General features: G+C 33.1%; 3 protein-coding genes across 3 annotated transcripts; 1 reads left to right on the top strand and 2 right to left on the bottom strand.

The window, feature by feature from the left end:
- The first annotated feature begins 4,231 nt into the window (after window positions 1–4,231).
- Window positions 4,232–6,724, top strand: LOC110996446 (methylosome protein 50). Its single transcript, XM_022264114.2, has 6 exons — window positions 4,232–4,605; window positions 4,686–4,855; window positions 5,047–5,220; window positions 5,481–5,649; window positions 6,033–6,204; window positions 6,343–6,724. The coding sequence occupies exons 1-6, from the start codon at window positions 4,494–4,496 to the stop codon at window positions 6,536–6,538; spliced, it is 993 nt and encodes a 330-aa protein (XP_022119806.1). The 5' UTR covers window positions 4,232–4,493; the 3' UTR covers window positions 6,539–6,724.
- Window positions 6,725–8,158: 1,434 nt separating this feature from the next.
- LOC110996505 (tyrosine decarboxylase) lies at window positions 8,159–16,693 on the bottom strand. The gene is made up of 10 exons (XM_022264223.2): window positions 16,262–16,693; window positions 14,548–14,599; window positions 14,275–14,345; window positions 13,226–13,462; window positions 11,392–11,931; window positions 11,134–11,323; window positions 10,976–11,040; window positions 9,488–9,702; window positions 8,870–8,950; window positions 8,159–8,311 (listed from the first exon to the last, which is right to left on the bottom strand). Exons 1-10 carry the CDS (start codon window positions 16,574–16,576, stop codon window positions 8,206–8,208), a joined length of 1,872 nt encoding a protein of 623 aa, XP_022119915.2. The 5' UTR covers window positions 16,577–16,693; the 3' UTR covers window positions 8,159–8,205.
- Window positions 16,694–21,555: 4,862 nt separating this feature from the next.
- Window positions 21,556–24,160, bottom strand: LOC110996520 (integrin beta-PS). The gene is made up of 3 exons (XM_022264245.2): window positions 23,860–24,160; window positions 23,361–23,524; window positions 21,556–21,827 (listed from the first exon to the last, which is right to left on the bottom strand). The coding sequence occupies exons 1-3, from the start codon at window positions 24,089–24,091 to the stop codon at window positions 21,681–21,683; spliced, it is 543 nt and encodes a 180-aa protein (XP_022119937.2). The 5' UTR covers window positions 24,092–24,160; the 3' UTR covers window positions 21,556–21,680.
- Window positions 24,161–24,197: the final 37 nt, after the last annotated feature.

The following is a 24,197-nucleotide window of genomic DNA, read 5'->3' as shown; positions in this document are numbered from 1 at the left end:
CCTATAATTTAACAAGCCCTACTAAGACTTCCACACAGTCATTTAGGAAAACAGTATTCATGAAACCCAAAGCTCGTCCTAAAAATGTAAGTAAGGGATATGATCAAAAAACGCATGCAGAGCTTATCCAAGATTACAGCAACATTCCTTCCTTTTCTAAAGGTTGTCTCAACAACTATAATGATTTGTCAGAAATAATAACAAAGGATCTCATCATTTCTATAATACAGTACCTTTCACAATCTGACATAATTAAAATACCGTCCAACGATGCCCCTTCTACAAAAAGTTTTTTAACTAATGGACAGTCAAGACCATCCTCAAAACCAGTCTCTGGTGATTCAATGGAATTGCCGGAGCATTAATAGTAAAAAAAGTGACCTAATTTTTTTATTAAATAATTACAAACCATTTGCCGTCTCTCTTCAAGAGACTTGGCTTCGTCCTGGATTCAATTTTAGAATTCAAGGACATATCTGTCTTAGAGAAGACAGAACAGATGGGTATGGTGGAGTTGCACTTATTCTTAGAGGAGGTGTGCCATTTGTTCACATACCCATCCCTAATCACAGTGATAAATTTTCTATTATTGCTGCTAGTGTAAATAATATTTGTATTGTAAATATATATATACCTCACCCTTCCACTGAAGTCTTTGACAATATTTGTAGCATTCTATCTTCCCTCCCGCGCCCTATTTTGGTCACGGGAGATTTCAATGCACAACATACTATGTGGGGAAGTTTTAAGTCTGATCATTATGGGGCTAGAATCTTGGACATCTTAGATGATTATAATTTATGCCTTCTAAACACCGGTTGTCCTACTAGAAGGACACAGCCCCATGAGGGTATTAGTGCACCAGATCTTACCCTGTGTAGCCCTTCCCTTGCTCCTACATTAAACTGGTGGACTCTATCGTCTTCATACGGAAGCGATCACTTTCCAGTAATTGTATCATTTCCTCAAAAAATTAGAGAACAGACAAAGGCTCCTCCCCGTCTTAAATATAAACTTAAGGAAGCCAACTGGTCATTATTTAGAGATAAAGTTCAACAAAATTTAACAACCATACCTCCAGTAAATGACAGCAATAATCATTTTTGTGCTGAAGCTTTAACACAAGCCCTATTACAGGCTGCTGAGGAAGTTTTTCCAATTAAAAATAAAAGTGGCAATGGGTATATTCCATCACCACCTTGGTGGGACAGTGAGTGTTCTGCGGCTGTAGCGGAGAGAAAGGAATCTGAAAGGAATTACAGAGAAAATTCTACAACACAAAATTTTAATATTCTTAGTAATCTTATAACTAAAACACGTAAATTATTAAAGCAAAAAAAATTCAATGGCTGGAAATCTTTTTGTGCCTCAATTTCACCAGACATTTCTCCATCGGAAGTTTGGCAAAATATTCGGAGATTCAGATCTGCCTTTAAACCTCCTAGATCTCATTTTATGGATAGCAGTACAGTTGATTTGTTTCTAGACAAATTAGCTCCACCATATGTGCCATTTATAGATAATATTTCTTTTCACTCACAGCCTTCTTTCCTCTCCCAGCACAGAAGTAGTGATTCACTCATTTCGTTTAGCCTTTCAGAACTCAAAGGGGTTCTTTCAAAACTTAGGGACTCAGCCCCAGGTTGTGATGGAATTCCATATTCTTTTCTTCAAAACCTAAATGACTCCAGCCTTTCTTATTTTCTCAGTTTAATTAATTCAATTTTAACATCAGGTAATATTCCTCCATCATGGAAAATCCACGAAGTTATCCTAATACATAAGCCTAACAAACCGATTAATGATCCATCATCATACAGACCAATTGCATTAGCTTCTGTTATATCCAAAATTTCTGAACATTTAGTTAAAAATAGGTTAGAATGGTTTATTGAGAGTAACGGGTTATTATCTCCAAACCAGTTTGGATTTAGGAAAGGCAGGGGTACTATGGATAGTCTCAGTATATTTATGACAGACTTAAGATTGGCATTTTCATACAACAAGCCTGTGATAGCAGCATTCTTAGATGTGTCTGCAGCCTATGATAATGTCAACCTTATAATTCTGAAACAAAAAATGATTAATTTGAATATCCCACAAATTTTTATAAGTTTCATAATAAATCTTCTCTCTGGTAGAATGCTTAAAGTAATGTCAGAAGATTCCTACCAATCCCGTATTGCCTGGAAAGGTTTACCACAGGGATCAGTTTTGAGTCCCTTACTTTACAATATATATTCTCATGATCTGGAAGCCTCCCTTAAGGGTAAAGTTAACTCACTCCAATATGCAGATGATTTACTCTTATATATCTCAGGTAATTCTATTGACAACATATCTGATACTATGACATATTCCCTTCAGTTGCTAAAAGTCTGGCTGGACAATAACTCTCTAAGCCTTTCAGTTCATAAAAGTATAATAGTCTTATTTTCACGTATGAGACTTCCTCCATCAGTAACTGTATTTTATAATAATATTAGAGTTCCTGTTAAAAGTGAAGCAACATTTCTTGGGGTAATTTTAGACTCGAAACTTACAGGAAGCTCTCATTGCAAATATATAAGTGCCAAATGTGAGAAGATCCTAAATATACTGCGTTGTCTCTCTGGAGTTTGGTGGGGAGCCCACCCTTTCTCTTTAAAGCTTCTATATAATGCACTAATAAGGAGTATTTTAGACTATGGAACATTTATACTTGAACCCTGTAGTGCAGTAGCTCTCCATAAGTTAAACATTATCCAGTCTAAGGCTCTGAGAATAATTACTGGGGCTATGAGATCGAGCCCTATTAACGCTTTGCAGGTCGAATGTTCTGAAGCTCCCCTGCACCTCAGACGACAATTTCTTTGTGACATGTTCCTGTTTAGGGCATTACAAGTCTATAATCATCCTCTTTATTCTAAGTTACGGTCTCTGTTGGAATGTATGAATTACCCGTACTGGGCTCATAAATCGCCGCCATGCCTTATTATTAGTCTCCAAAAATACTTAGCTCTTCAAGCTCCAACACACAGATCACAATTCCTTCCTATATTTTGTGTTAACTATGATGCATTAACATTAGATCCTACTATTTTGTTTGACTTCGGTATAAGTAAACAAGATCTTTCTGCAAATGCCAAATTTACTGATATTATTGACAGTGACAGCCAATGGAAACATTACCATTTAATTTTTTGTGATGCTTCCAAACCCGGTCCCGAGGAGTGTGTGGGAATTGGCGTTTTCCATCAACAGTTTGACATTGTACAGAAAATAAAATTACCTCCAGAGACTTCAGTATTTACTGGAGAATGCTTTGGTCTGCTGAGGTCTCTGGAGTACATTTTAATAATGAAGCTTAAAAAGTCAATAATTTTAACTGACGCTAAAAGTGTCCTCCAAGCGTTGAAAAGATTTCCTTTTAGCCGTAATATAAATAATCACCCAGTAATTATTGCATGTCGCGATTTATTATATCAATGCTTCATCAAAAAGTACACTGTATCTTTTGCTTGGATTCCGGGTCACTCAGGTATCTTTGGCAATACCAAGGCTGATAGGCTTGCCAAAGCTGCGGTCAATGACGGAGACCTGGTTCCATACAAAAATTTTTCTTGTGATTTAACTCTCCTTCCTAAATCCCAGTTAATAAAATCTTGGATAAACATTTGGCGTTCTTCAAGTCAGACGAAAGGACGGTATTACAACATGATTCAGGGGGATATACCTCCTAAACCATGGTTTTCTACTTTGACGCTTGGTAAAGATATTACTTCGACCCTTATACGTATGAGGCTGGGCCATGCATGCATACCCTTGCATTTGGCAAGGCTTAACCTTTTGCCTGACGACACATGTGAGTGTGGCAATGACGTTGGGGATTTTAACCATATATTTTTTGCCTGTAATAGACATGACCGTTCCGCTTTTATATCCTCGCTTTTATCCATAAATATTCCTTTTCCTACTTCTATTTCTGTCCTTTTATCTAATATAAATATTGATGTATATAAAATTTTAGCTAGTTTCATTTTTCATAACAATATAAAATTATAACCTATGTTTTATGTATATACGTACTTATAAAAAAATTTATCTGATCCTTTTCCAAATTCCGTACTAATTTCCTATCCAATAAACCTAATAATGCACTTCCTAACTTTTGTACATGGCTGACGCACAAACCGTGCAGGCCAAGAAAGGGGAAAAAAAAAAAAATAAAAAATAAAAAACCCAATCATAGCTATATTTGAAATATACAATATACATATAACATTTCAAATATTTCCGCTTTCAGAAATACTTCTAACAAACTGAATATTATTTCAACAAATATTACGGATTATTTGTTGTCCAGGTACTAGATGAGTACTTTACAATTGTATTATATGGTAATTCTAATGCAATAATAACATAAGAAAAATAACCTCCAAAGTAACGGTGTATTTATTTTGCCAAGTTATTACTGCTTGTACACCGCCTAGCAACGTAGCAACGACTAAAAGATGGAACCAAGTAATAGACTTATTCCTCCTCATCTAAATTCTGAGACTTATAGAACGGAGACCTCTGGAACATACACACATGCTTACTTGGATTTTGTCCGTGTTAGTAAAGGTAAACTAAAAAACTAAAAAGGCTGTTTGTAGTAGACGTTCATGTTATAGTTTTACGTCTAATTTTCCTTATATTTTCAGATGGACATATATTAGTAGGTTGTTCAGAACTGACCGGTCGATATTGGAATGGAGGTGCTTGTATTTTACCAAATGACCAAGAAAGTGATTTTCAAAAGACTAATTTCAAGCGTGATATAAACTTGGCAAGTACAACTGCTGATGGGTGTTTTTCAGGAAGTTCAGATAAGGTAATATAAAATAGTCACAACATTACCACAAGTCAACAAACAAGTTTTCATACCTCAAATTTTCTGTATTATTAATATAAACTTATATTGTGTGTATTGCCAACAATAGTTTATTGTTTAATATTTTTGTATTTATTATTTGTCTTATTTTACTTATATGTGTGTAATGTACTTATTGTGTTAAAATTTAGGTTATATTATGTGAAGATACAGGTGCAATAAGTATTTGGTCTAAGAGTGAAGATGCATGGTCAACTTGGAAAGAAGACTTATCAGTAGCAGAACATGATGGCCCGGCTCTTGTTATAGAATGTCTTGATTCCGACAGGCTTTATGTGTCAGCTGGAGGGGACGGTAATGTGAAGGTAATCATTTACTGGTTTGCTGTTCTGTGTAGTATGACTTTTACTTCTGAAGATATTATTTGAGTGAGTTAAAAAACTTGTTGATAGATAAAATTTTTATTAAATTATCTATATCTTTAATAAGTAAGGAAGGGTCTCAAATGCTTTTCTCGTATAGGCTACCAAACCTGTTTACGAAATATTAAATTCAAATTTATATTGAATTTAATATTTTGTAAACAACTACAAAGACACATAGCTGATACGTATGATTATTATAGGTATGGGACATTCGGGACAATATGATATGTTTACGTAACTACAATTCAGCACATAGCATGCAAGTTAATGCTATTGGAGTAAAGCCAATGTCACAAAAAAAATTTGTAACAGGTTCTCTAGACGGTTTTATTTCAATGTGGGATGAACACACAGACAAGCCTGTTTATGGTAAGCCAATATCTCTTATTATTAAGATGCCTGTGTTACTATTGTGAAGTTTTGTTTAACTTTTAACAGTGTAGAAAAAACGAATGAATAAAAAATATATATACAGGTGTACCACTAAAACATACTTTAGTATAAATAAGGATAATTAACTTAAGAACTAAATGATCAGGCTTTTGTGTCTGACACTCCGACGCCACGAGTAAAAGCACTCATAGACTGTAAGGAAATGGTGACACAGCTGTCTTTTGAATCTACAACAGTTGATCGCTAAATCAACTAGGCCAACACTGCTCGGCAATACACTTTAAACAATAAGGAAATATAAAAAAATGTTGCTACATAATATATCACTTCTATATGAAGCCTATATTTTTTATTTCCAGATGTTACTGAAAATAACTGTGGTGTTCGATGTCTCCTGTGGATTGAAGAAAATAAATTATTATTTGGAGATGAATCTGGTCAACTGTCTTTAATTGATCTAAGGGATTGTAAACATGTAATAAAGTTACATGAATTTCCTGCACCTGTTCATAGAATTGCTTTTAATCCGAGGTAAGCACTTAATTAAATATTTTTATATTTATTACTAGAAGTATTAACTTCACATTTTAAAAAGTTTCAGTGAATTTTAAAGTTAAATTTCCCATAGAATTGAATTTACGCCAACTTGATGAATCTTGCTCTTTTCAGATCAAATAACATTGCAGTTTGCTGTGATAACCAAATACTTTCAGTGTTCCATATTGATAGTGATAAACTCAATATTGTGTATGAGCGTAAAGCGCATCAAGATTGTATAAGGGGTCTGTCTTGGGATGAATCTAAGCCCAATGTATTACACACTGTAGGGTGGGATGGTGAACTTAAGAAACATATTATTGATTAATAAAATTCCCATTTGATTTGTTTCAAACAAATACACTTTTGTTGATCTGTCTGCATAAAGGAAAATTTTAATGTTTTCCAGTGATAACAGAGGTGTATATCAGAATTATCTTAGTAATAACTTTTCTACACGTTATTCAATATGTTTTTTTAGCAATAGCTTTAAGAAAAATATTTTCCCACCAAACAATTTGTTTTATTTTTACATTCAACAATAACGTAATATTAATATTTTTAAACGTTCACTCGCTATATACGTTATTTGCTCTCGATGTACAGAGCCGAACTTGGGTTACCACTCGAGTATGCACTTCGTGCTCCACTCGATTTTTTATGTCATCGAAAAAAGTGCTCGACTAGAAGACATTTATTTAGTTTGTCTGTTTTTGGCAGTATTTTGCAGTGTTAAAAAATTCCTCTTTGATCATTTTTATATGAGCCGAGCACATTTCTCGAGACAACGTGTTTGAGGATTCGCATTTGCAGTTTATATATTTGGTTGAGATACGTGGGATAAGTTCTACCGTAGCTACTTACCGTAATTGATGACAGACTCGCAAAGCACGTTGTAAAGTAAAAGTTTGGTTTCAAATGGGATACGCTTTTTCAGTATTGTTATTTGTGCCAAAAACCGTCGTAGCTTATCGCAGACATACAACATGAGAGAATACTCTCATGTTTTCAACTATTTGTGGAGACATGCGTGTTTGTGAGCCACCAATACTATACCAGTGGCATCCTTGATGGAATTTGAATTAATAATAAACAGTTTTGTCTTTATAATTTCAAGTATAAGTTTAGCCTCGTGGCACCACTTTAGAATGTTGTTAAAATCGGATTGTAACCGTTCAATAGTTCTATCTCCAACTAACAAATATGTATCATCTCCGAACTGGTAACAAGTGGAGTGTTCAACTTGGTTATGCATTTGGTTTACGTACGTCAAGAAATGGGGTGGCCCGGGGACCGAACCTTGAGCGGTACCTTCAGTTACTGAAACTACGACCATGTGGGTATTGTTTACTTTCACTACGTATTTATACATATCTGAACACCAAGTGCCTAGTGGCACCTGAATTCCTATATCATTAAGTCTATCCTCAAGTTGTTTATGATCCAAAGTCTCAAAAGCGCGGGAAAAATCGATTAATAAAGCAAGAGTATATTTTATACGATCTATGTTATTATTTACTTTGTCGAGGGAGTTATTTTTGCCTGTTTGAAACCCAAATTGATTCCTGAATATTATGTCATGTTGATTAATATGGGATTTAATTTGTTCCGCTATTTATTTTTCTACTATCTTGTTAATTGAAGATCGTAATGGGACGATATTTGGTATCGTCACCCTTCTTTTCTTTTAAAAAGACATGTGTAGGGGCTTATAATAATTTTTAATACTTGATTTTTAGACTATAAATTTTTTCGTTTTAATACTTTATACTTTTTCGATATACGTTTTATTGCATAATATGAAGAGTTTTTTACATGTGCTGAAGGCCAGCTATAAAGCCCGCGAAACGCCTCAGTAATATAATAAATTAAATACTATACATAATTTCGATGTTTGAAAATTAATTAAAAAAGTAAGATATTTGTTTAATTAAAACAGTAATAATGCTCAAAGTATTGTATTATTGAAGTGGGGAATGCATAATTTCGGTAGGGTTAATGGGGTGAATGGGCGCGGCGTTCAGGCGAAGCTCCGGGGGAGGAACCGCGTCGGCCGTGGTTAGGGCTCTTCAAACGCACCATCGTGTCCAAGTGCCGGAATCTAATAAAGGAAATATATTTTATTAGCTATGGTTAAATTAAACTTTTGACCTTGTCTTAATAAATCACGATGGAATAAATATAATTTGAAGATCTGAAATTGAACCCCGTAAGGCCTGATAAGAAAATGATGTTTAAAGAAAAACACTTTTTTACGGATTATAGTTATGTATTATTGTATTTAAACTTCACCGTGACCACGCACGCTGTAAAGCACGCGAAACGTCGGTTTAAATTTAAAATTATGTCCAAATAATTATAAGTTTAAATACAATAATACATAACTATAATCCGTAAAAAAAGTGTTTTTCTTTAAATGTGTAAAAGTTATGTCAATAAAAGACAATACTAAGAAAATGATGACTTAAATAGTTGACACTTTTGTTTATAGAATTCAGATTATACTTGTAAGGAAATACATTTATCATATCGCATTTTTGTTCATTCATTTGTTTTAGGCTGTTGTCTTAATGAAATGAAATTTTACTGAAATCTCTGTAATTTTTAAGAAGTATCTTCAAATCATTCTGGTAACATTCAAATAAACAATTGTTCTCACCTGAGCGGCAAGTCGTTAGCATCATGATCAACGCTTTGGAAGAAGAATGCCAAAGGCCAACTTATCCACGATGACTGCTTCCTATAAATATGTGTACAAACAATTCAAGTTAGGATTGTAGTAATAGGGGCAACATACAGTTTTATCAGAACGATAAATTAGTTTGTATATTATAAAATTAAATAAGTATCTTGAATTATGATTATTCAACGTGTTTTATTCCTCTAAACACTTTATTATATTAATATGCGTTTTAAAAAACAAACACATATTATGAGTGTTTTTACATTTATATCTTTGTGTTTTTCAAGTTTTAGTTTTAAGATTCAAATGTTTGTGGCCTTGAATTAAACCCCGATTTCGTTCAATAAATAAATTGGCTATCAATCATTCTTGCTAGCTCGATCTTATATTACGATATATTTTCTATAATTACTAATTAATATTGTACAAAATAGGTAAAATTTCTATACATTTACATTTCTTCTTATCCGGTACACTCTTGACAGCAGAGTGTGTAAGTAGTAGTGGTAATAGAAGGGGCAGATGTGATGCGCTTCACGACTTTATTAGAGGTCATTTATAATATGTTAAATAAATACATAAAATAATATTTACGGTGTAGATGGCATGAGCTCCGATTCTGCCTCAGATGGCGTGTCTGGTGTAATTGGAACCATCGGGGGCGGAGTCAAAGGTGTAGTTGGGACCGGAGGTGGTGTTTTGTTAATCGCAGGATTATAGATCTTCGGATCGCTAACCATCCGCACGAAAAAGGAACGCTTGTGTGCTAATGCAGCGCGGTTGCGACGCGCCCGCTCGACGTTTAAATCCTGAAAAATATAAAGCATATTTACACATATTATATTACATAGAATATATATAGGGTTAGTGGGGGCAAGATGAAAAATGGGGTATGACAAGAAATCGTCTTTAACACCAATTTTAACCTATTTTTTTTGAGTGCTGGCATTTTTATTATATAACTTCTTAACCCATAGTCGAAGCTAGCCGCCAGAGTGCATGGAGTGCGTAAATTTGGATAATTTTGGAGTTGTGATTTTTTCGAAAATCTTGAAGTGATTTAATATTACTGAGTGACTTAATTTTAGCGACTGTTTCAAAGGAATATTTAATTATTATTGTTCTTAGTAATACTCGAAATCACCTCGAAATACGCCAATTTTTAGTAATTTAGTAAATATCTTTCTAACTTTACCCGAAGCCAAAGGCCGAGTACAAAAGGGACACAAAAGTTTTAATCTTACGTGTCATACAAAAATGCAGTTATTCTCAAACTTTAATCGTTAATAGGAAAAAATTTGCAATGTACCTAGTTAATACTTTGGGTTTAAGTATACATTACCGAATATGCAATGATAGGTAAAAATTAAATATTTAAAGATCATTTCTACCTAAATTTTTACTCAAGATAAAATTTTAGTTTACAATGAAATAAAAAGGTATCCATATCAGACTTTGGTAATATTAATACCTAATAGTTATAATAATTAAGGTTGAAGGTATATCGTGTAATAATAACGAATTATTTAATATGTAATTGCTATTGTTTTATTCAGTAACAATGCCTCGTAGATAACTAATCTACGTAATTATTATTAACGTAGTTTAGCCATGTCTGTAATTGAATAAATAAATAAATAAATAATATCCTCCTCCTTTTCCAATGGTAACTTATCACCAAGGTATTTTTAACTTACATCAAATGTGGCTTTTCAAAAGCTATGGACTTGAAACCATTGATGACAACTGATATTAACGATTTTAGAAAAAAAAACAATTTTCCGTTCCGTTTTTTGTTTTCATCTTTACTATATTTTGTAGTCGTATATAATTTGTTTGTTTAATATTTGTCTCTGCTTTGGAAAAGTTGATAGGAATATAAAATACTAGTTTTTGCTTGTTACTAATTAAAGGCATAAATTAGTACAGGTTAATATTTATTGTTCAACAAGAGGTTCAAACACAACTCTGCCCATCTCATCAAAAAACCGTTCAATCTTCCCCCCACTCACCTAACACCTTAAACATATACTACACAGATTATTTAGAACCAGGACGTATTTTAGAAAAAGTAATGGTTACCCTTTCTTTGTCTGGTCCTTCCAGTAATTCAGTAGCATAGTCAGTTATAACATCCCATGCGGTTTCTGAGAAAATAAATAAGTTTGTCTTAGGTTCTTGACATGGTACTGCTAATATAATGATCAATGAATTTAATTTAAGTATTTAACAATGCATACCTATATCATCGCGAGTGGCATGTTGAGCGACCACACAAAACCTGATCACATATTTATCTTGAACATACGCGGGGACCATATGGATTTTTCCAGATGCATTTATATTAGTCAATAATTTCTTGTTCAAGTCATCTTTTTGTTTCGGAGTCTCATCCGGGCCACAAATAAGTCTGAAGCAGACTAAACCTAACTGTAATACACGAATTAATGTAATACATGAAGTTTACAACCGAATCTTGTATGAAATTGCTAGTTTACCTTGACATCATTGCAGACTTCAAATCTTTCGTCTTTCTTGACAAGATTTTCAAAGTATTTTGCGAGTTCGCAATGGCGTCGTACGTATTTCTGTAGGCCGCTGATGCCATAGCTTCGAAGCATAAACCACAATTTTAGGGCCCTAAATCTCCTACTAAGGGCAACACCCCAGTGGCGATAATCGATGGCCGTGTGGTCGTAGCAATGTTGCAGGTATAAAGGATCTACTACCAGAGCCGACGTTAAAAGGTATCTGTTGGTGACCCACAGAAGAGAGCAATCAAAGCTGGTTAACATAAATTTGTTCGGGTTCGTATTAAATGAGTCGGCGTATTCCACCCCTGCTAGATGATATTTATGTTCCGGGCAGAGGAAGGCGCCTCCAGCGTACGCTGCATCGACATGCAGCCAAACCGATGGGTATTTCCGAACAACGGGCCCGATTTCAGGAAGGTTGTCAAATGAGCAGCCGGATGTTGTACCCAATGTTGTGCTGACGAAGAATGGCACCAAACCGGCTTGTTCGTCTTCTTCCATTGACTGGGGCCAAATTAATTAATTAATTTATTTATTTCAAAAGGCACACTAACGAAAGACATACAAACATAAACAGAAAATACATATAAACAAGATACATGCATGAGCATCAATAACAAGCGTGCACAACATTTATAGGGAAACATTACAAAGAAACGAAAATAACTTAAACTTAGATTATTAAATAATAATTTGACAGAGCTACATTGCAATTTAATTCGTTCATATTAGGTGACATTTTTATTTGTAACAGAACTTATAGAATAAGTTCTGTTACAAACGAATGTCGAGAGCGATACAACGATATCATCATAAAATTTTTCGATATTATTTTTTTAGTACAATTTGTCTTTAGGCTTACGTAGTACGCTTCAGTTTCGGCAATTACGATGTCAAAATAAAATGTTAGTGTTCATTCATAAAAAGGGAGAACAAAAAATCAGGCTGACAAGAAAAAAACTTAACACTAAGGTAAGAGAATCTAATATATGTTATCTGTTGGATAAACGTATAGTGAGTTTTGTTAATAGTTAATGAGTTTATTAATAAGTCGGGTAGAACCCGTAGTATTTCAGGAATTTGAAACAAGCGATTAAGTGCGCGGCCATGTCTCGGGGAAAACGCCGAGAACTTTTCAATTACCACCGATTATTTGGCTTGCTATGACCTACTGACTCCCTTGGTAACTCGTTATCTATTTCAATTAAATATTCAGAGATTAAACGTAGTCTATTTGCCACTTTACTATAATTAGTTAAAAAAGTGAACAAAAAGCTTAACTACAAATAACTACCGGGTGGATAGTTGTGCAGTACCTACCAAAGATAATAGAATTAATAGAAATTAATTTTAATATATTGTCTTTTATGGTGAAGGTATCATTTTTCAATTTGTTTGTGAGGCCTTAGCGATTTATTATTAGAAATATAATAAACTTAACAAAAAAACTTAACTAATCTTAAAAAATAATTACTAAAATATAATATTACAAGGAGTCCCTTTAGGCAAGGTTCCGAACGTACTAGCTGCGTTCCCCCTTTGAATAGCTAGACTAATTATTTGGATTTATCTGTAAATCTCTATAAAACATAATTTTCAATCAAAAAACCAAACTTGTCAATAAATGGCGAGGCTCCATGAAGCATGGGGCATATATTTCCGCATCTAATTTAAATATGAAATAGTTGCTGTTTCACCGTAGATAGAAGCCTGAATAAGCGAGTTATATTAATCACATTTTTTAATTAATATGAAGCTTAATATTACAAGAAGCAGCATATTAATGAAAAAATAATACCTCCTTTAAAGTCTCGCCTCTCAAACATCCATGATCGTCGGGCTGTAAAATCCGCAACTTGACAAAGCAAATCATAGCTGCCTTTTCGACACATGAATGGGCCTCTTTAGAACAATAGGCTATTAGCTTGGACAACAGAAGTCCCTCGTCGACCGTTGGGAATTGGTGCTTGAGTCGCTTGATAGCCGCGGCACGGGCGGCAAGCATTGACACTAGAACACTCTCACTCGCTGAACCCTATAGAGGTTAAATTCATTAATCAATTTCAAACACCCAGTTTTAAGGTTGGGTCACGGTAGAGTTGGCAATGCAAAGAAACTAGTTTTTTTATTTATATTGATTATTCATGGTAACTTGAATTGCACCCATCTTTCTTGAATATAATTTTCCTAATAAGTAACTAGAATGGAATAAATTATTCAATACAGATACATTTAGGAGACACCTAGAGAACAATACTCCATAGCCATACACTACCATTTAATATAATACCAGACTATTAAATGCACTTTAGTATATATTATTTTACCATTGATGTACGTATTTCTACTTATGAGGACACGTTAGCGCAAAAAAGCTGTAGCGGCCATAGAACAGGCGGAAAATAAGAAACGGCACAAATACAAAAGTCCTTTCTCCAATTTCGATATTGCTCCCAGCAGAGACTCTTGAGTCGTGGGATTCAAGAGCACAGGCGTTAATTAAAGATTTCACCTGGCAGACAGTACCTATCGGTGACCCCAAACTCCAAATCTGGTGCTTTCCTCGCTCAACGAATAAGTTACGCAGCGAGAAAATGCTGCCAGTGTTAAAGGTACACAGAGACCAAACTTTTTAAGTTTATTTTAATTTTCTTTATTTATTAATTATTATATACTATCTATGTTTTAAGAAAATTGTTAATGCTGCATCTATTAAATACGTACGTAGTAAGAACAAATATTATATTTCTTTTCTACATCGTAAGCATTATGAGACAAAATCAAATTAGTGACTTAAAACAATCTTATATATTATATTCCTGAAAACGTAGAAAGAAATTAACTTGCCTCTATTACACCACCACCTTTGCTGCCCTCCTCAAGAGCTAAGAATGCCGGAGGCAAGCCAATAGCTTTTCCTAATGAACGGAAAATTATAGCTTATATTAAATTATTAATGAAGAAAACTAAGGTAGTTGAATAAGTTTAACTTGCAATACGGATAGAAATGCTTGGCTTGATGCTGAGAATTAAAAATATCATAATCCTTTATGAAAAATTAATGCCATTTATAAAACATAGTGGTATCTAGTATAGTAAGTCTTTAAATATTCAACTCACCCATCCAATCCAACATGATGATTTCCAATTCAGTACAAGCAGGACTTGCAGCCTAAAAGAACGGTTAAATTCACAATTGTTAGGTATAACCCAAGTTCTAAAGCTACGAGTCGTATATCTAAAACAGAAGTCATAGTCAAGTCGAATGTGAAGTTTTCTAGGAATCGCTGAAGGAAATTGATTAAAGATTAGCCAGGTCAATTTTTATATCGTAAAATTATACTATATCTAAGTAGTGAAAGAGTCTGTTCAGTATGTAGTTCTGTGTTTCATACAGACCAAAGCAGCGACCCATATACTGAGTTTTGATTTTATAGATCTATCTGTCGAGAGTCCTAGGCCAGAATCTTAAATTACTTGATTTCCTATATCGTCTAGATGTCGAAACAAAAAAATATTTTCTAAAGAGTATTTTTAAAGAAATCGCAGTCAGTGCCGTTTATAAATAAAAATAAAAATAAATCAATGGCGCCACCTTTTAAGTATGGGCCTTTGATTTTTTTTTAGAGAACAGGGGGCAAACGGGCAGATACTCTTCCGTATTTCCCCGTACTAGACTATGTAAATTTAGTAATTCTTTTTTGGGAAAAGGGATACTCTTCTTTAATAAAATCCCAGAGGCTCTTTTATCTCTGCCTTTTAATAAATTTAAGAAATGTATTAAAGAAAAGCTGTGTAAAAAGGCTTACTATAAAATTATTGATTATCTAGTTGATAAAAGGGCCTGGGACTAGTGCTGGGCAGGCTGCCTCTAATTAATTTGATATATTTGTTTTAAATATTGTTTGATGATTTGCTTTTTTAAAAGAGTACCGAAAGTTTTTTACGCCGGCTTTTTCTCTCGGCCTACACCCTCTGTCTTTGCCGATGAGTAGGGATGCCTACAAGTTCGAATTGATTGACGTGGAATAAGTGATACCTAGAACATCTTATGTTCCAAAATAAACGTATTTTATCTGTTTCATGATCATTTGTTATCAAGGCAAGTAAATCAGCCTTTTGTGCCTGACGCACGCCCTCGACTTTTTTTTCCGGTTTCATCACGATGTTTTCCTTTACCGTTCGAGCGAATGTTAAATGCGCACATAGAAAGAAAGTCCATTGGTGCACAGCCGGGGATCGAACCTACGACCTCAAGGATGAGAGTCGCACGCTGAAGCCACTAACAAATTCTCACATCCTCTCTCACATTTTATATGAGTAACTTGATCAAAAATAATACATTTCAATTGTACATGACCTAAATAAACAATAATCAATACCCAGCCCTTCTTGTAAATAATTACAATCAACTAATCAATAAGTTGCTTGCATATTCGCACACAATTCAATCGACGTTCTGAAAGGACTCTGTTTTAGTGAAACTTGTTATTAATGTGTAGAATAATTTTCTGTCATCCTTTGAATTTACTTCATTAATGTTCATTTACAATTATTTAGATTCAAAATCTATTCACAAATCTTCACATACAAAACTAACCAAGATCTACGAAAAGTCTATGTAACTAACTAATTATATTTGGGACTCGAAACTAGAACTAGAATCTACCATGCGTTGATTAAAAAATGAGTTTATTGTATCTCCTAATCATTACTTCAATAGCACACAAAAACCCTTAATTCGAATCTACGTATATAACATATATTTTTATTCGATTATGTTCGGTGCATTTGACATTATACAGATCTAAAGGTATCGATATATAATACTTACCCATGAAAATCCGATACATCCTATACCAGCTGAGAGCATATCACCAAGAATAGAAGGATACGCGTTGCCTGCAGGAAAATAAGCGTGGAACTGTGGATGTTGCCAATGTGTTACACCGGGCATTATCTTATTCTCTACATCCTTCATAACGTCATCCCAATCTTCCGGATGCTGTGGTGCCTCGGAGGGCAACGCAGCGCGAAGGTAGCCAGGTTCAACGGATGGAGTCACTCGCCTCGAGCTTAAAGTATTCATGTACGTGCAAATGTAATCGACCATCTCCTTGCCCCTAACGCGGAACTCTTCGGTGTCCATTTTTCTACTTCGAGTTATATCGGAAGAGGTTGTGGTGTAACCGACGCGGCGTCTACCGACTGACTCGAAGACTTTACGCGGCTCTCAAGGATCTAATATAGCTTATAGTATATGACGCGGGCGACAATGCGCGGTCAACCACTGACGATTCTAGATTACATTTATAGCTGAAATTTTAATTTCAATTGATGCGGGATGTAATTTGTTTAGTAAACCTACATATCGGATAAATTGAATAATTATAATAAACTTTATTATGTATGTATTGCGGCAAGTGTATAAATTTATTTTGTTTATTTTTTTAAATTAAACTATTTTTTTTTATTTGTTACCTTAAAATTAGTAATAGAAAAGATATTTAAATAACAGATTTTGATAACCTCCAAAGTTCATGAATATTCCTAATTTCTTAATTAGATTCACCCTTTTAGGAGTTTAAATATATTTGAATTAAAGCTCTTTATTTTTTTGTATAAGCAACAGAGAAGCTAAAATAATTACAAAAAATAATTAAAAAAGATATATAATTACGAGACAAACGTAAGTCTCGATTCTTCCTTTTTATAATAATATATGATATTATGTATAAATAGGAACTTTAATGATTTTATAAAAATCGAGGACCTAACCGCTAATGTCGCAACTTATTGACAAATCGGAAGAATTAGTTGTGAATTTTAATTCTAATTCTTGTTTCAAAAAGGCCGTAAATCAGTTTCCTGTATGTATATGATATTTTTGAAACTGGATTATTCTTGAGTATTCAGTAAGTTAGAGTTGTTTTAGCAGTTTTAAGTTTTCTTTTCTGTCTATTAATATCATTAATTGACTTATGTATCAGTTTCCTATATTTGGCTTTATTTATTGTCTAAATGTTTTCGTGTTTAATATGTATATTTATTGTGCAGCTGTAACATTATAAATTAATAAAACATTCTTTCCTAAATTTGTACCTAATTAGATTTTGAATTAGCTGACAAATATTTACGAAATTTACAGGTTGAACAAACTGATACTTCTTTTATAAAATCGGTATAAAAACATAGGCAACTATGTCTCATCACCGTTTTATTTTACAATTACACTGTCCTGGTACAGAAAATTAATTAAAAAATTTTATACTTTGTTTGATTCCATAAGCAAAACAATTGAGTAGATCAACAGTCACGATGCGAAACGTAAGTGACATTTTCAATTACATATTTTAAAATTACATTTTAAAAATAATTAAACGTAAATTAAAATGTTACTGATAACATAAAAAATACCTATTGCTTGTATGAGAAAAACTGTAGAGTTTATCTAACGCCCGAACCCAATAATGAATCTACAATCTCAGATTTATTTCAATGTGGATCAGACCCTGTACCCAATAACCAAACCCTACGAAGACAATCCCTTTTTGGCGACAGATAGAATGCACTATCTTCGATCTTTACAGTCATATTTGATAATCAATATAAAACAAATAAAGTAAATATTACCGTACAAATATTAAAAACAACAACTTTTTAAAATAATTAAAAAACATAACTTTGTTTTTTTAATTATTTTAAAAAGTTGTGTAAGTTAAGATAGGATATTGGCACAGTTGAACTGTCATTTTCATACAAAGGCCTATCCACATACCCTGATCCCACCTACCATGGATAGCTTGTATCGGCAGATGGCTATTACAATCCGCCGATTATTTATTGGCACACATTTATCAATATTTTAGATTAAGATGTCTGTCTCATATGGTCAAAAATGGATTCTTTGGATTTGATTGGATCGCTAACTCTAAACTTATATTTTTGTATCACCTGTCATATTCCTTACCCCGGCAGAGATAAAGAAAAAAATATTAAACAAACTGAGTAATAGCATGTATAGGCAGGGGTGGCATTGAGCGGGGTGTTGGGGTGTCGATGAAGAACGCCAAGTAGTCGCCTCGCTGGAACGCACATTCTTCCCCGCCTCTGAATACCAATGCCATATTATTATGTGAGATCTCTCTATTGTGCAATATACATCAAGGGACCGACTTCATTGACATCTCATCTTGAAAGTCGTATCACGCTTTCGTTTCGAATTATCCAATAATTCAACTTACTGTTGATCACATTACTCTTACATATGTTATGACATTACTGTTACATTCACGCCTGAGTTAATCCAAGTCACTACAGTTCTTTTTAAAATGAAACAATGATTATCATTTTTCAGAATCCCGATACCGCTCATAAAGGTAAGCAAGTTAGGATACTGACATCTTGGCCAACGATAAATGAGGTTATAAGCCGTTAAGACCAATGGGGTTTCGTTGATAAAGCAATGTTAGATGATACCAGCGACCTCCGACATTCTACCCGTTGACATCGCATCTTTACAATACAATCAGAAGAGTAATTAGGTATAACTTCGTTCTTCGCTCACTTAAATTAGCTTTCGTCCCGCCATTCAGGCACTTCTGCTAGTCGCGGGAAAACGCCCGTTCCGACTGAGCTGCGGTCGCCAGCCAGAGCTCAGATGCAAGGGCCATTAAAATCAAAAGGGAGTTTGCATAAAAAAAACAAGTCATCATTCACATCAACGATAGCACTTAGCTTTAGTTAATTCTTAATTTTGTATGTTTTATAATTTTAAAGTTTTGATCTTTTGTCTTAAATTAGTATTTTTTTTATATCTTACGTGTTGAGATATTTTGACTCCTATATGACTTGTTTGAATGATATTAAACATTAGCGAAGGGCAATATGAACCGTACATCTTGGAAAATTATATACTTAAACCTTAAATCGAAATTACTCTAGATATTTATGAAAACTGCAATATATTCCGTGAACTTTCTGAGTTAATTGCAAACAGACAAACCGATCGACTTATTCTTACATAAAATAAAAGTTTGTAGGCTTTATCAAAGCGGAAAGCCCCATGACTTTTCTCTTTCTGTCGAAAATATATTTACGTTGTGGTATAAGAGACAGATGAGTAATTTAATTAAAATGGTTCAATTGTACCTACTGATTTTTAAACGGTTTTATTTATCTTGTTTGTGTCAAAACTAGTAATTGAAATTTGACGTGGTTGACAGGTTGATCTGAAATTTGGAATGCATCTTTTATTGTGATAACAAAACAATTTAATACATTCGTTATCATTCGAAACGAATAACGAATCATCTATGAGAATGAATAATACGAATGAGCGCCCATCAGGCGGCCTCTTCAAAATAGCGTATTACATAATTAATGACTGACATAGATTACGTTATCACTACTTATTCGATATAGTTGTCAACAATTGAAGAGGCTTCATTAGGAGAATACAGTTCTATAAAATTCAATGAATTAAAAAGAACAAGAAGTATATGACAAAAACAAAAATGAAAATAAAAAAGTGCAAGTTACCTTTACTCATTTAATTAATTACATTATACAAATTAAACAATAAAATGCATCCAGCAAGTCTAACGCAATTCAATTAACGTATATTTTCGCGCGTTTTTATAATTTGATGAGAAATATTCACATTAGGAATAGTATATCAGCAACATTTTTTTTTATTCTAATGTCATTATACAGACTTCTTCTATGATTAAATAGTTTTGAGCCTTTTGAGTAAATAAGTCGTACAATTTATAATCATCACGAGGGCATAGTCTCCCGGTTCTTGTGGTTCGAAAATTATTGTCCTTTATTCTTAATACTATAAGTTGTCTATGAAATAAGCTTAAGTACCCTACGTGAATTTAACCGCGAAAACTTAAGGTCTCTTAAATCCTGTTCAAGCTTTACCTTCACAAGGATTATAAAGACGAATTTCTTGTGCTTAATACAATATTCTTGCGCAGATTCATGTCCTTTGTAAACTTAGTGGTTTTGAATATTAATCTACAACCGCAAGCTTCCAAAATCTAAAAACATAACTACAATTCTTATTGTTTTACTGCGTAATTCTTTGCGACGACGCTACAGATGTAGAAAATATCAAAATCAATATAGCGATTAAGGATATGAAAATGCAACACATTTTTCATACACTATCGCCTCAAAGCACGAAAGTAGTTCCAATATATGCGAAAATAATTTTGTAAAATAATTAGTGTCGTGAAATGCATATCGATTAACTAATTTCATGCCACTAATTTAAAAAAAATTTATAAGTGTGAATGTCAATCTGTTTTACTTTTATAGTATATCTGTTTATTTATATCGGTGACCAATGCAATAATGACTTAAAGGTCTAGGATATCAGGTCATAAAATTTAAAAAAAACCAATACAATAATTGATTTTATTGTTTTGTTTATTTTTTCGAGCTTCCTTTGTAAATAATAACGACCTAAAAATTTATTCCTTTTTCTTACCCAAGGTTAGAAATCAAAATATTGCCTGATAATATTCTAATTTCAAAATATTTGTAATAAACCGTTCGCCCTCTTTATAATGACATGAATACCTTCTGGGAAAGAAAATAGGCTTGTTGAAATCTAATTTCTCGTAACCATAACGGGAGGTACTCGAAACCGATGAGCTATCTCCGACAGACACCCGACTCATATCAATTTCTTAATTGAGATGCGGCTTCTTTGCCGCATTCATAGCCTTTTTATATCATTTAAATAATATTTATTTTTAATTAGTGATTTTTTAATTAAATTTTTATTGAAAACTATATTGGGTACTCCAAGCTTAATGTTCCAAGTCTTCACGTACTGAGCTGAATTGGCGATATATACATATATTTTACATATTAAAAATGTAAGAATGAAAAGGTGAATTGCTGATACTTTACTGAAATCTGCTTAGAGTTTTTCTAATTACTTATTACTATAATAGTACATACTGTATATTTTAATGAGGTTAAATAAATTATTCTTATAAAGTAGGCATCTATATAAAAGAAATTTTATATAGATGCCTACTTTATAAGAATATTTTTTTCCCAATTACGTTTATTCATAAGTAATTTTGTTTATACTATGGAAAACCGCAGTGCTAAAAATATCTTATATTAAGACAAAAAAATACATTAATTTTTATTTATATATGAATTATTAAACTACAATTTATGCACAATAGTATTTCTATTCTTCATGTATATTACTTATCATGATAAATTTACTCTTCTAGAGGTTGCTCTACTTCAGAGACAACGGCGTTTTCCTCCGCGTAAATGTGCAGTTCATTTATAGAATAGGGTCCCTCATTACATTTTGGGCCATCACAGGAGAAGTTATCGTATTCACAATGGTCCCCAATTATTACCTGCAATTTAACAAACATTATATGATCACATGTACACCCAGTTAAAAATCTAGACTTAACCTCAGCTATTCAAACATTGTGTCACAACCTGTAGTCACTCTATGGCAGACACATTTCTGCGTCTATTTATTTATCCCGCTAGAATGTGAGTACGAAAATTATAGAGCAGGAGACCACGACTTCCAGACCTTCGTTACTTTATAAAATTATTATTAACTTATTGAAGTTATACTTCTTTAGGTGCGTTATGAAAAATTCATGAGAATGAAATTTTACGATGCGCGCGCACCGTGACACAAAGTTAACAGAATGAAGTTGCCCACTAAATCGCTCATTAAGTTGAGGAAAAAAAGCTACCAACAAAACAGAAATGGAACCTCTGTTAGTGGCGCATGTTGGCCTCTGTTCACTGTGTATTTATATTTATAATATTTATACACATGCTTTGAGTTTCTACATTTAAAACACGTGTTTTCATTTTGTTTTCATTATATAAGTGCGAATTTTATATGTGCATCTGAATTATAATCAGAAGTGATTTAAATTGAATATTTAAATCAATACTAATTAATATTAGAAAATATTTGTGAAAGAACTGTGCTCATCAACCTTTCTAAGTGCTTCAATACTTATTGAGGTTAACTATCCGTATTTATTAATTAGTAATATGAATGGCAAAATTATTATTTATTACATACTAAATAATATTAAATTATTAACGTTTAATATTTATTATTAATTGTTTAATATTTAAAAAAATTTAAAAAAAACATTAATTAATGAAAAATTTGTGATAAAAAGTAAAATCGAACATCAAATTTAATTTTTTTAATATTTATTATTAAATTGAATGAATAATATAATATGTTTTATACGCCAAAGAAGTATAATTTGTAACGCGTGTAATAAGTACACACACTCTTTTTTATTGAATATCTTTAAAGATCGCAATGTGTCTGTCAAGGTGTAAAAACCGTTAAATCTGTGCGGCTGTTGAGGCATTTTTTTTCATAGATCCCCACCTATACAAAAAATTTGGAAAAAATGTTGTAGTTCAGGAGTGTCTGAGGTCATAAGTGAGTAAAGTGTCATAAGTGTCCGCCAATAGATAACACGATTTCTATAGTTATCCTTAATAAATAAATAAATCAAGCTCTTTTCTCCTTACAGTATCTAAATTTTGTAAGTTTTACTTCTTTTGGCGCGTTAGGGAAAAATTATTGGAGTAAATTTTAATAATGCGCACGCACACCGTCACAAAAACCCGAGACCCTGAAGTTATGCTGCAGCAAAAATTTTTTTTCTACAAACGTAGAATGAGGCAAAAAAAATTTTTTTTTAATTTTCATGTTACCAAATAAATATAATTTCTAACAATAACAACAACAAAAACTAAAAATATGATGTAATCAATAAATATAATTATTTGTGTTCTGCGCCCTTGATTTCGTAGTAAAGTTAGATTCATCAATTGTTATATTAACGTGTAAACAAATCATTACATGATATTTTTAATTATATGAAAGATTTTACCTTGCTTGGACTCTCAGGATCGGGATCCGCATTGCAAAAACATTTTCCGCACACGCATTTCCCTCTGGCATGGCATTCAGGTCCCTCTGTCATGCCTTCCGGACGACAGTTATTTTCCACTTCCATATCTCCGCAAGCACATCTTGCATTTTCGTATAAACTCACTGTAAAAAAACCAATACTTTTCATACAAAAATATTTTACGGAACTAAATCTCTTTTTTAGTTAATGTAATGTAATTTAACACGCCAGACAGCCCTCAGCTCCGTAAGAACGTATTAATAAAGGCATGCAAGAAAATATATTATTTTAATGTTAACGGTAAATAATCACGAATGGCACGAAATAGTTTTTGCCTTGAATCCTTGGGATGGCTATCATTAGGTACCTACACATTGTCAGCAGTACTGTTTTATTATTACTTTATCTTTGTTTTGAATTTTAAAACTCTTTAATCTCTTAATTCTGTTCTTTAACTTCATTGCGAGTGGTCACTTACTTTCATAATTATGTGTTCTCACTGTTTCGTTACAAAAATGTTCCGCAGTGTTAGTTCTTTCAGAGAAACAAACGCTCTTTGAGGGGCACCAAGAACATTGTCCCAACTGCAAACAGTCCACGCATGTCTTTTTAATTCTACATATCCAAGATTCGTCTATACTTGCTATTTTAAACGCATTTATTGACACAATTAACAAAGTCATAAACACCAAACCAAAGTGCATGTTCATTTTGAAGTTGCTAAAACACTGGTTCCGCAAGATAACTTAGCGTACAGCTTACAGCGTAATTTACTCTGATAACCTTTGTACTGAACTTTACGTAAATATTTAGATC

The sequence above is a fragment of the Pieris rapae genome, chromosome 7 (genome assembly GCF_905147795.1).
Source record: "Pieris rapae chromosome 7, ilPieRapa1.1, whole genome shotgun sequence".
Taxonomy (NCBI): Eukaryota; Metazoa; Arthropoda; class Insecta; order Lepidoptera; family Pieridae; genus Pieris; species Pieris rapae.
Note: the sequence above shows the minus strand (reverse complement) of the source record. Positions and strands in the feature narration are given on the sequence as shown.

Coding starts and splice junctions, on each gene's coding strand:
- LOC110996446 (XM_022264114.2), top strand. CDS start 4,494: ATGGAACCAAGTAATAGACTTATTCCTCCTCATCTAAATTCTGAGACT. Junction 4,856..5,046: donor TTTCAGGAAGTTCAGATAAG/GTAATATAAAAT, acceptor GTTAAAATTTAG/GTTATATTATGTGAAGATAC. Junction 6,205..6,342: donor AGAATTGCTTTTAATCCGAG/GTAAGCACTTAA, acceptor TGCTCTTTTCAG/ATCAAATAACATTGCAGTTT.
- LOC110996505 (XM_022264223.2), bottom strand. CDS start 16,576: ATGGACACCGAAGAGTTCCGCGTTAGGGGCAAGGAGATGGTCGATTAC. Junction 14,346..14,547: donor CATCATGTTGGATTGGATGG/GTGAGTTGAATA, acceptor TCCGTTCATTAG/GAAAAGCTATTGGCTTGCCT. Junction 11,932..13,225: donor GAGGCGAGACTTTAAAGGAG/GTATTATTTTTT, acceptor ATTTGGCCCCAG/TCAATGGAAGAAGACGAACA.
- LOC110996520 (XM_022264245.2), bottom strand. CDS start 24,091: ATGAACATGCACTTTGGTTTGGTGTTTATGACTTTGTTAATTGTGTCA. Junction 23,525..23,859: donor GAGAACACATAATTATGAAA/GTAAGTGACCAC, acceptor GTTTTTTTACAG/TGAGTTTATACGAAAATGCA. Junction 21,828..23,360: donor ATCCTGAGAGTCCAAGCAAG/GTAAAATCTTTC, acceptor GTTAAATTGCAG/GTAATAATTGGGGACCATTG.